We start from the raw sequence: 12,968 nt of genomic DNA on the forward strand, positions 1-12,968 counted from the left end.
GCGTGCACATGTAAACACACAATGAAAGAGAAAGAAACATAAGTCAAAATATAGCAGGATTCCTTAAGAAGTTTTTGTTTTTATCTTTTTCTTTTTAATTATGAAATATTCCTTAAAAGAAAACAATTTTTTCAAGTTACTTCCAAGACATCTAAACAGCTGCCTTCCAAACGATACCAGTGGAAATTAGCATGCCTATTTGTAAAATGGATCAAAAATCTCAGTAGATGTTTAACAATAATTGTAAAGTACTAACAGCTGCATCACTGACTTTAGAAGTAAGGAAAACACCTTCTAAATTATATAGATTTGAGCTGAAGCGATCCCTTTCTCACTGATAATTAAATCCCAGTACAGTTTGGTATCACATCTTTTATTCATGAAGTTGTCTTTGGAAAACCCTACTTTAACAACATATAACAGATCTACAGAGCATTAAAAATGAATGCCACTCAGTAGATACAAACATGTCTGACAGATCAGATTGAGACAGAAGCCTGTTCATCACAGCACACTAGGGGTTTAAAGATGCCTATTATGGAGGCGGCATGAACACATTTCCTCTATCAGAAGAACATTTCTATGACAACTGCGACAGAACTGGTGATACTGGGAGTCATCCTCTCTTGAGGAAAGACACTCTTTCATTTGGGTAGTTAGCCCACCATGAGCTGCTGTACCCTTCCCCTTTTCTGGGTAGCTCCACTTCATTCATTTCAATATCAACCACTATATCCAAGTTCCTTAGCTTAATGTTGCTAAAGTTGCACATAAAACTCTATTTCCCATTATCAGCCACATAAAAAATTTTAAAAGCAGATCCCTTTGATAGGATCTGACAATATGGCAAGTAGCATACTTGATACTCTCAGGATTCAGATTAAGAAATACATGCAGATTCGCTGAAAAAAAGAAAAAAAACCAAAGACTAAATACGCTATCTATTTACATGAACTATAGTTTGCACTCGGGGACAGTAGTTATTAAAATAGGTAACAGAGGACAATGTTCAAATTCCCAAAGCACTGCTTTCCATGACACAGGAGACAAATTTCTCAACTGCATTCTCTAGTACATAGTAGGAGAAAGAATGTCAAGGTTCTTGTTAATAATTCCAGAAATGAATGTAGCCATCCGAGATGCTTTTTACAGCTCAAAAATGAGAAAAATGACGTAGACAAAGACATGGAAGTGGAGATGGTAGAGAACAAGTACTTAGTTTGAGGAGGACTTCTTAGCTATAAGGTCTTCATCATTATGTATTATCATGTAGCTCTTCACTGCATATGACTGATCACGAGGAGGCCAAATTGGCACCTTTGTCAAGACTGCAGAAACCTTTGTTTCACAGCATCATTATTTTTTCAATTTGTCTCATTAGTGATAATTAATTTGAGAGTAAGTTACTACATAAAACATACACACATTTGCATGTGCATACAATTTCTTAAAATGCATTGATATTTCCCACTTCCTCCAGCAGAGGTCAGAAAATAGCAATACAGGAATATGAAAATCTATGAACCAAGAGAGTATTTTAGAATGATCTTCTCAAGATAATATTATAAAGGGATTTGTTAATTGTTCTTGTTTATCTATATTTTCTAACCATATTTTTACAATAAACATGCTTTACTTCTGTCATAATTAAAAAGCAGTAAGACATATTTTAAGTATAAAGAGCATTATTGGCATATGCATTTACCCCGTATTAAGGACGGACTATGGCTTAATTACTTGTATTTTCCTAACTGCACATAGAGTAATGGAAATAGTGAAAAAGCAACACATTTGGCCATCACTGTGAAATATCATTTAAGTGTAACATCATTCCTGGAATTGATGACTCAGCAATTTCTTTCAGACAAGGGACTTAATGTCAGGACAAAACAAAGCATCCTGGACATAGCTCTGAGCTGACAATAATCTCTGTACACACAAAGACAGGCAAGTGAATATAATCTCTGGTCATCTCCTTTGACTGGAGAAATTTAAAGATCCTAGTGTTCTGAGAAGTCAATCTCCGCAAGCCTTACAGGTAGAATAAGACATAAGAAATTGGTCAAGAAAACCTATATTTAAAAAAACAAAGAACTCAGCAAAGGGTGTTAAGAACTGTTGATTGATATTCAACAAATCACATTATCACCATGGTAGATTTTCATTTCTAATTCATGTGTCTCTTTTTCTCCTAGACACATAGGGAAGGAAGGTGGAAAGGCTTATAATATAAAATTTGGTATTTTTAGTAGAGACGGGGTTTTGCCATGATGGCCAGGCTGGTCTGGAACTCCTGACCTCAGGCGATCCGCCCGCCTCGGCCTCCCAAAGTGCAGGGATTACAGGCGTGAGCCACTGCACCCGGCCAATATAAAATAAAATTTGAAGGTCAACCCAAACATTTATTTATAAATTAAGGAAAACTTTTACCCACATTATACCAAATTAAGTAGCTGCTTAGTTCCCATTTTATTAAATGTTTCATGATTTATGGTCAGTTATTTGTCTCGATATTATCACTCACAAATAATATAAAGATGTCAAAATTGTTATATAAATCAAAATTGACTGTTGCTAGTTTCTTCTGTCTTATAAGGGGTGTTTTCTACCAGTGAGGAATAAGTTCCTACGCTGCTTACTTCCACCTACAGGAGCAAGTGAAGATGAGAGAGGAAAGACTGAAATTGAAAACCTCTGCCAGTTCTTCCATGGGACTCCTGGATGGGGCCCAGATTAGGTGATTGTTTGATTGTCAAGAGAACATGAGTGACTTTGTGGACCAAGATGAGGATGCTGGAAAAACAGAGGAGCAGGGAGATGTGAAGAGAGTCTGAGGACCAGCAGCATGGTAGGAGACTGGAATCTGCAGAGAAATGTGACCAGTGAGAAATCCTCAGGGGATGCTTTGATCTAAGAGGTTATTAGAATGAATTTCCAACATTCAGTTCTAATCTGTTTGTATTTCTACAAATTTAAGAGCCTCCCCACCCCAACTCCATTGCTCAAAACTTCAGTCAAGTTTGCTTTTCACACAGCTTATGGTGGTCTGAGAAAAATCAGGACAAAGAGGTGAGTGTGAACCCAGGTTGGCATAAGCAAAGAGAAGAAAAGAGTCACAGGCCATGAGATGTGAATGAACATAGGTATCATGGAAGCCAGAACCATGAGCCACGAATGATCATAGGAATGAGAAACCCAGTAAATTCACAGAAATCTCGGGGAGAACAATGAAGCTTCCTTGCAAAAGACAGGATCTGGGACTTGAACCACTTTGATGTCAATCTCCAAAGAAGAATAACTTTAGCTGATATATAGGCCACAATGATAAAACGTAAGAATATTTCATTAGGCATATTGCAAATACTCTTTACCATGTGCAGTCTAGGGCAGCATTTTAAAAACTTTGCACAGGTTTTTGTATTAATATAAAAGAGTTCCAGGTATTTAAATGGATATTTAATAAATAAAGCACAAATGTTTGTTCTCTATGGGTTTTGTTAAACATTTTACCACATGGACAATACCACTTCATCAATAACCTTTCTAAATAGGTTTAGAATTTCCACCTAATTCCCCTTTGTAATAGCAAATGAATCTCCGAGTGGCTGAAATGCCATTATAAAATACATTTGCATTGTCCAGAGATATAGAAGATTCTCTGAAAGAACGATCTGGAATTTATATAAGGAAACATCATAGAGAAGTTTTCAAATCCTTCAAAGTCTGGCCTGATCTTACCTTTACATGGTGGATCAGACGCTCAACCTCATTCACTTTGTAGGTCTCCAATCCTAATTCCTTGGCTAATCTCAAGATACGATTCTGGGTTGGTCCAACATAGGATCCTCCAAGGTCCACATATTTAACCTTTTGGTTCTGTTTTCCCCATAGGAAAAAATAAAAAAAAAATTTGTAAAACATGTATAAAATAGCAAAAGACAGTCCTGAAATAAGCAAATCGACATTTCACAAGTTATAGATACAACTTAAGGTATATCTATGAAAAACTAGATTTTGTTCTTAACTCTACTTCATTCACATGACTTAGTTATTAAATCAATCTTTAATTTAAAGCAAAATTGATTGAATGCTGAATAGGCAAGAGCTTCTAAACCTCATCATTTTCAATATACTATAACGTGGTTTGGTTTTTAGTGCTTTGACTTTGTGAGCTGTGAATTGTTGATGAATCTCTTTACTCAGTACTTCAGGTAAACGTTGAGGGGACCAACGCTAGAGAAAAAGCAAGAAAGAAAACGATCACTTCTTATGTGATTTGTTAATCCAGACATTTGAAAATAGCACTAGGGAATATTTGATCATAATTTGGACTTTGAAATTGCTTTTATGTTTTATAGTATATTTACATAGTTTTGAATTGGCTTCATTTCCAATGACTGAGGGGTGACCTTTGAACAATAAAATGAGTAGAAACGTTTCCTATTTCTGAGTATGTCTAAGAAAAACCAGGTTCTTACTAGTTAGAAGCACTAGAAATGGTCCTTCTTTTCTGTTTTTGTTTATTTGCTTATTTTTTGTCTAGCTTCCCACTCACTTACCCCTCAAAAATGCAATTTTCACAAGGCATCTTTGTTTTACTCACTAAAGTATTCCAAACACCTATAGCAGTTGTCCAATAAATTTTCTCAAATAAATGAGAGAAAGATGTTTTTAAAAATTCAGCACCTAATTGTACTAAACCAGCTTCTTTATGTAAAAGGCACTCTTATATGCTGTATTTTTCAAGGAATATGAAGATTTCAAGAACTGGGGGAGATAAGATGTACATAGGCAAAAACCTGTACCGCAACATATAATAATTGTCCTTGTGTGGAACAGGTAAGTGGTATTAACACAGAAGAAAGGCAAGTAGCTTTCGATTGGAGTGGGAAGGGATAATATCCCAGAAGTATGTGAAGATTTTGCCATACAATGAAGGCAAAAAGAGATATTTGAGGAACACAGAATGGCAAAAACAATGGCCAGTAGACAAGAAGGGCTAGACCAAGTTTGGAGGCCTGTGTGAAATCACAAATAACTAGGTTAGGGGATATATGTCATGGTCAATAACAGATAAGGCTTTCAGGCTTATCTGAGCCTCTGGCTCTCAAGACTGGTAAGGTGCCCTCTTATGCCTCCTATGGCACCACTCCAAGCTGTCACTCACCCTCATTGTAGCATTTTCCTTGAAAAGCTATAATTAGGCAATTATAACAGTCAGTGTCCCCCTGGGAGACTGTAAAGTCTGTGGAGCAAGGCCATTCTGGGGGGATTACTGTGCCTGACTCATAGTAGGTACTCAGTAGATATTTGTTTTGAGGACAAATTCAATTACAAAGGAGATGACTCAAAGTAAAGAATGAGTACAGAGGGCTAGCAAGATGGTCGAAAAGGAACAGCTCCAGTCTACAGCTCCCAGTGAGATCAATGCAGAAGGCAGGTGATTTCTGCATTTCCAACTGAGGTACCTGGCTCACCTCGTTGGGACTGGTTAGACAGTGGGTGCAGCCCATGGAGGGTGAGCCTAAGCAGGGTGGGGTGTTGCCTCACCTGGAAAGTGCAAGGGGTTGGGGAACTTCCTCCCCTAGCCAAGGGAAGCTGTGAGGGACTGTGTCATGAGGAACAGTGCACTAAGGCCCAGATACTATGCTTTTCTCAAGGTCTTTACAACCCGCAGACCAGGAGATTCCCTCAGTCCTATGCCACCAGGGCCCTGGGTTTCAAACACAAGCCTCCATGGCCATTTTGGCAGACGCTGAGCCAGCTGCAGGAGTTTTTGTTTGTTTGTTTGTTTTTTCATATCCAAGTGGTGCCTGGAACACCAGTGGGACAGAACCGTTCACTCCCCTGGAAAGGGGCTGAAGCCAGGGAACCAAGTGATCTAGCTCAGCAGATCCCACCCCTGCACATGTATCCCAGAACTTAAAGTATAATTTTACAAAAAAGAATGAGTACAAAGCACCAGATATATATCATTGATGAATCCTTCCAAAAGAAGAACTGTGAGTCAGAATTGTATATGTCTTATCTCTCTGGAAATGAAAATACTCTGTAGCATCTATGTCTATTATTCATATCTTGAATGTATGGAAGTAGGGCATTTCCTTGCAGAGAAACTTGCTTTGCTTGACTTTGTGTTTAAATAGAAAATCATTAATTTTAGGCAACAGTGTCAGAATTGAAACAACTAACTAGCAATTAAAATAAGAGTATTTATAAATTGGTAAATAATTCTTTTAAAAATATAAAAATTAACTGAAGCAAAAACAAGAAGGAAAATTAGGCAGGTAAAAGTTTAGTTTACGTGAATAAATAAAAACATATCCATGTTCATGGATTGGGAGAATTAATAATGTAAAATGTCCATACTACCCAAAGCGATCCATAGATTCAGTGCAATCCCCATCAAAATGCCAATGTTATTTTTCACAGAAACAGAAAAAACAATCGTTAAATTCATATGGAATTATAGAAGACTACAAATAGCCAAAACAATCTTAAACAAAAAGAATAAAGGTGAAGGCATTATATTACCCAACTTCAAAATATATTATGAAGCAATTTTAATCAAAACAGTATGGTACTGGCATAAAAACAGACTCACCAACCAATAGAACAGGATAGAAAGCTCAAAAATAAACCCACACATTTACAATCAATTGAGTTTTGATGAAGATTCCAAGAACACACAATGGGGAAAGGACAGTCTATTCAATAAATGGTACAGGAAAAACTGGCTATCCACATGCAGAAGAATAAAAATAGGCCCTTATCTTATACCATATACAAACACCATACACAAATAATCAACTCTAAATAGATTAAAGACTTAAACATAAGACCTGAAACTGCAAAATTACTTGAAGAAAACAAGCGGAAAGCTCCATGACACTAGTCAGGGAAATGATTTTTTGGATATGGCCCTGAAAGATCAGGAAAAAAAGCAAAAACTGACAAATGGAATTGCATCAAACCACAAAGCTCCTGCACAGCAAAAGAACAATTAATAAAATAAACTGACAACCCATAGAGTGCGAAAATATATTTGCAAGCCATACATCTGATAAGAGGTTGATATCCAAATTATATAAGAAACTCAAACAACTCAATAGCAAGAGACAAATAACCAGAATTTTAAAAAATGGGCAAAGAAACTGAACAGACACTTCTTAAAAGAAGGCATGCAAATGGCCAACAGGTTCATGGATAAAGTTCAGTACCACTAATCATTAGGGAAATACAAATTAAAACCAAAATGAGATATCACCTCGCACCTGTTAAAATGGCTTTTATCAAAAAGATGAAAAATAACCAGTGTTGTCAAGGATGAAGAGAAAAGGAACCCTTGTACACTGTTGGTGGGAATGTAAATCAGTACAGCTATTACAGAAAACAGTATGGAGGTTCCTCAGAAAACTAAAAATAGAACTACCATATAATTCAGCAATCCTATTTTTGGGAATATATCCAAAAGAATTGAAATCAATATGCCGAAGAGATATCTGCACACCCATGTTCATTGCAGCATTATCTACAGTAGCCATGATATGAAATCAACCTAAGTGTTGTCAGTGGATAAATGGATGAGGAAGACATGGTATATACACACAATGGAACACTATTCAGCCTTTAAAAAGAAAGAAATGTCATTTGGGACAACATGGATGAATTTGGAGGACATTATGCTAAGTAAAATAAGCCAGGCACAGAAAGACTTATAAGTGGAATCTAAAACACGTTGAATTCATAGAAGTAGAGAGCAAAATGAAGATTATCAGGGGCTGGGGGGTGAGAACTGAGGGAATGAGGAGCTGCTGGTCCAAGATACAAAATTTTAGCTAGACAGGAAGAATAAGTTTTGAAATCCATTGCACAGTAACTGTAGTAATAATAATGTATTGTATATTTCAAAATAACAAACAGTAAATTTCAAATGTATCACCACAAAAAATGTCAAGAAAGTGAGGCGCTGAATATGTTAATTAGCTTGATTTAATCACTCCACATTGTATACATATGGTGAAAACATCACATTGTACTCCATAAATGTAATACAAGTATGACTTGTCAATTAAAAATAAAATAAAATTTGAAAAGTAAATTTAAAAATGGGAGAAAATCTCTCCAAAAAGTTTAGTTTGTATGACTGGAAAGATTGTGTTGGTGTAAAGGAAGCCTTGAAGTTAGGAGTGGAAAGTACAAATAATTATGTTATTTTTCTTCCCATTTCACACACATACACACAGAGAGAGAGAGAGAGAGAGAGAGAGAGAGAGAGAAAGAGAGGAACACACATATCTGCCCATTTTCCTCTTAATCCTAACTCTATGAGGCCAAATATCAAGAGATAAAAAGACAAAAAGGAACAGAAGAATTGAAAGGAAGGCAAACTGGGAGAGAGGCTGTAAAGAATGTTTCAGAGTTATTTTCACCCTCTCAGAGTCAAATGAAATTGAAGATTTTTTGGGGAAAAACCAAAAATGAAGCCCCAAACTCAACTTCAGTCCCATATTTGTCCACCGAATTCTTAATGCCTTACCCTAAGAGTGTAAGTCCTGCCTCCCACACGGTCCCGGGCTTCCAGAACAACCACATTCAGTCCAGAGTCATGCAGAAGTTTGGCTGCTGCCATACCTGGGAGAAAAGACAGTAAGACATCAGGATCAAATATTTTACAAGGATGCCAGACAAGCTCCTCATGCTAACAGTCAATGAGAAAAGTCCATGCTGGCTCAAGTACACAACCTATTGTTACATTCAACTTACAAGTGGATACGGTTTGTCAATAGAGGCCCAGAGTCTGATGTTTCTGGAAACAACAAAAGGGATTTCATTTTTTGGTAAATTTCTCAAATCTTAAACACATCCTCTGTCACTATATCAAAATGTCTATTTTAATGTCTAAATTGCATGTCTGATAATATAAATGAGAACACAAGGCCATGCTCAAGAGAAATATATGAGTCACAGACACAGGACCAAGTCCAGTCACTGACTTCATTCTCAGGGTAAATATGAAAAACCGGTAAACTGAGGGACAGTGGGCCTTCAAAGCATGTGCCAGGAACTGGGATTTACTATTAATGTTGGACTTTTAGAAGTTGACGTAAAGTTTCAAAATCAAGGACATAAAATTCGACCCCTTGTGCATCTTGATTTCCTGATGTGATCCATCACTGCAGAATGAAATAATTCCATTCATGACTAATTTAACTATTAATTTAGTCAAAAATACTTAGTGAATGCCTATTACATTCTCACCACCACGAATTTAGCTCTTAAAAAAACCCCACAGCTTTACTGAGGTAAATGTACATGCAATAAACTTTACCCACTGTGATGGTTAATTTTAAGTGTCAACTTGACTGGATTGTGGGATATCTAGACGGCAGGCGAAGCATTGTTTTTGGGTGTCCCTGTGAGGGTGTTTCCAGAAGAAACTGGCATGGGAGTCGGCATACTGGGAGAGGAAAACGGGCTCTCAATGTGGGTGGGCCCCATCCAATCCAATCAGCTGGGTCTCTGCTGGGACAAACAGGTGAAAGAAGAGGGGACTCTCTCTCTCTCTGCCCTCATTCTCCCTTCCGGAGCGGGATGCTTGTTCTCCTCCTGCCTTTGGACATCAGACTCCGGGTTTTGGACTCTGAGACTTGCACCAGTGACCTCTAGGGGGCTCTTGGGCTTTTGGACTCGGACTGGGAGTTGCACCATTAGCGTCCCTGGTTCTGAGGCTTCCAGACCAAGAAAGCTTCTCCCATGTTCCAGCTCGCAGTCAGCTATCATGGGGCTCCTCTAGCTCTGTGATGGTGGGAGCCAATTCCCCCAGTAAATGTATTCTTCCACGTATCCTGTTGGTTCTGTCTTTCTGGAGAACCCTGACTGATACATCCATTAATGCAGAGTTCAATACGTTTTGACAAAGGACAAAGCATAGCGTGGAGTACATGTATAAAGTTTGGGGTACTAATCCATTCTGGATGTAGTTTTTGACCTCAAAGCTCTTAAAATACTGTATTTTTTACAAAGCACTCTTACAGAATTTAGCAAGTTTTCTCAGAGAACAGAAACCTGGTGCTCTTCCCATGACGAGTGGGCTGAATGTGCTCAGTTCCAATTACCTTACTCATTTGCTTTATGAGACCAAATATTAAGGCCATGCCAAGATGCTCTTGTGCCTTACAACATAAATAAAACTGCTTCTATCTTGTCTTTCAAAAATAATAGTTCTGTGCTTTTTAGACTCCACTACTGCAAAATTAAAAAGATTCCTATAAAATAGCTAATAGTCTTATTATATTGGGTTCTGTTTTAATAAATTAATTCAATGAACTTCTACAACCCCATGAGATAAGTACTGTTGACATTCCCATTTTACGGCCAAGAAAATCCAAGTCCAAAGAGATGTCCAAGGTCGCATAAGGAGTAGGTGACAAAGTCAGTTTAACTGCAGCATCTGTATTCACAGCCATTATACAACATTGTCTTCCCCGGACCCCCATGGCCATCCTCTTCATTGATGGCATCTTCCAACTTTTGCTACAGGGAGAAACTACACTTCAAAAGATATTTCTCACTTTTTTGGATCAACTTGTTTTTAAGACACACCTGTATGTTGTGGTTTATAAGAATCCATATAACATAAAATAGGAGCCCACATTAAAAACCATAATGAAAAGCCAACACTTCAGTCACCGTCTATCAGTGATCTTAAAGGAGGAATTCTCATTTTTTAGAGAGGCTGATTTGACATTTCATTATTTGAGTTAATCCATCTTCCCATCCCTGTCACTGGGGGCAGAGCCAATGCTTCCAGTTGCTGATGGGGTAACAGTTCCAAAGTCCATGAACCCCGTGCAGTGTACACAAGCATTGCACAACCCTGATTTAGGAATACAGGGCACAGGATTTATAACCCCAATTTCCTAATTTTACCTCCATAAGGAAAAAAAAAACCACTTCTATTTAAATTCAAAATTACAAACAATACAATGACATTTTTCTCATCAAGCATCAGTTCAACAAATGAAATAACATGCAGTCATAGCAACAGCTGTTATCACTGAATTGAGATAAACTGCTTGAGCATGCTGAGGCTTAAACAAAAGGGTTCAGAAGGAAATACAACGTCACTTGTATACACTAACCATTTTGTATTCCACAAAAGGTACTGTCTTTTAGTAAATGCATTTACCCAATAATATCAGATGCTAAATATGAACAGTTATTAAAACAAATAAAGGGCTTATCAAATCACTGAACAGAGCTCTCTATGCTCATGTACCTTAAACAATTATAAATAGAAAATTACAAAAATATCTTTAAAAAAGGCAACACAAAAATGTGTTGCTGGAAATAACTTACAATTCAGCTCACTAATGTTCATAGGGGGTAGTCAAGAGGCTTTTTGGAAATCAACTGCCAGAAATTGATCTGAAAAAAAAATTGGTCCAAATATCAGTGGCTTAGGGAAGTCACTGCAATTTAGAAGGTTAGGGTACATAGGAAACTGAGTTGGAGACTGGTCAAGAGGAGATTAAGATTGTCTAGAAGAGGTAGCTCAAAAGCCTCCTTCAATGATGAATGATAAAAGGACTAATGATTTGATTGCTCAAGGACAATTAACTCTACAGAGCATCCCTCACTTACAAGACAGTTATTTCCCAAGAGTTCTTTTCTATGTTGGTTGTTTGGAACTTTTAACACATTTTGCCATAGAAACAAAAATATGAGAGATGATATATCCTCTGGGAAGTATGGAAATTTTCAAGTGCAATATTATTGCAAAAAAAAGATACAGTAGCAGAAATACATTTGCCCTAAAAACATTAGATAATGTAATTGCCACTATTTAAACATTTATGCAATAATCTCCTGATAAAAATGCAAGTAACAATTTGTTTGTTAAAAATGAAAATACCGGCCAGGCACGGTGACTCAAGCCTGTAATCAGCACTTTGGGAGGCCGAGGCAGGCGGATCACCTGTGGTCAGGAGTTTAAGACCAGCCTGGCCAACATGGGGAAACCCCGTCTCTACTAAAAATACGAAAATTACCCAGGCGTGGTGGCAGGCGCCTGTAATCCCAACTACTCGGTAGACTGAGGAAGGGACAATTACTTGAATCTGGGAGGCAGAGTTTGCAGTGAGCTGAGACCATGCCACTGCACTCCAGCCTGGGTGACAGAGTGAGACTCTGTCTCAAAAAAAAAAAATTAAAATACCCACAGTAATAACAGCCACCATCATAACGCATGAAGTACTTTGGTCTGTGTGAAGCGCTTTACACAAAAAGCTCAACCGATCCTTACCACAATGCTGAGGAATATTATTATCCTCATTTTAAAAAGAAAAAAATGGCAGCTTAGAGACATTCAGTGACTTAACTGTAGGTTACACAATTAGTAAGTGGCGGAGTCAGAGTTCAACCCAAAACCTGAACTCTTAACCACTACCCTTGGACAAAAAAGAAAAAATTAAAAACACAGTAACTCTACATATACGCTGATTGATATACAGTGTCTTAAAACATTCTGCTATCTGACTAAATATAAGAATCTTAAATACCAGCTTTTCTCACAGATATTTAACCTTTGCAAACAATTTAGGAGCAAGCTTATCATCACTTCATCTTTTTGAAAACCTAATGACACTTGAATTTAACATGCGGTATCAATTATAGTCTCACAAACAAATGGTAATTTGGCACTTTCAGAAGCAGTCCCTACGTCCCCATGACAGGCCCTTGGATGAATAATCATAGCACAGCACGCACAAATAATGGTAGACTAATATTTAATATTATGAAATTATACAAATACTGCATCTCTCTTCTGAGAAGTTTACTTGGAAAAGTTTTCGTAAAAGTGACAACAATCTCAATTACGAGTAGACACCCAAATTATTTTAAATACTTAAAAATCAGTGATGTGCAACATGATTAGCATTCTGCACTTTTAGTTTTTTGCCAAG

The 12,968-nt window shown here is 37.3% G+C and overlaps 1 protein-coding gene across 1 annotated transcript in view; it reads right to left on the reverse strand.

Annotated features, from left to right (window-relative positions):
* Positions 1-11,398, reverse strand: part of MAOB (monoamine oxidase B) — a 79,884-nt gene extending 68,486 nt beyond the window's left edge. Inside the window, exons 1-3 of the mRNA XM_009199377.2 lie at positions 11,362-11,398; positions 8,540-8,634; positions 3,739-3,876 (exon numbers count right to left, since the gene is read on the reverse strand). Of these exons, the coding sequence (XP_009197641.1) occupies positions 3,739-3,876; positions 8,540-8,634; positions 11,362-11,383 (255 nt within the window). The 5' untranslated portion in view covers positions 11,384-11,398. The remainder of the gene's footprint in view (positions 1-3,738; positions 3,877-8,539; positions 8,635-11,361) is intronic.
* Positions 11,399-12,968: the final 1,570 nt, after the last annotated feature.

The sequence above is a fragment of the Papio anubis genome, chromosome X (genome assembly GCF_008728515.1).
Source record: "Papio anubis isolate 15944 chromosome X, Panubis1.0, whole genome shotgun sequence".
NCBI classification, from domain to species: domain Eukaryota; kingdom Metazoa; phylum Chordata; class Mammalia; order Primates; family Cercopithecidae; genus Papio; species Papio anubis.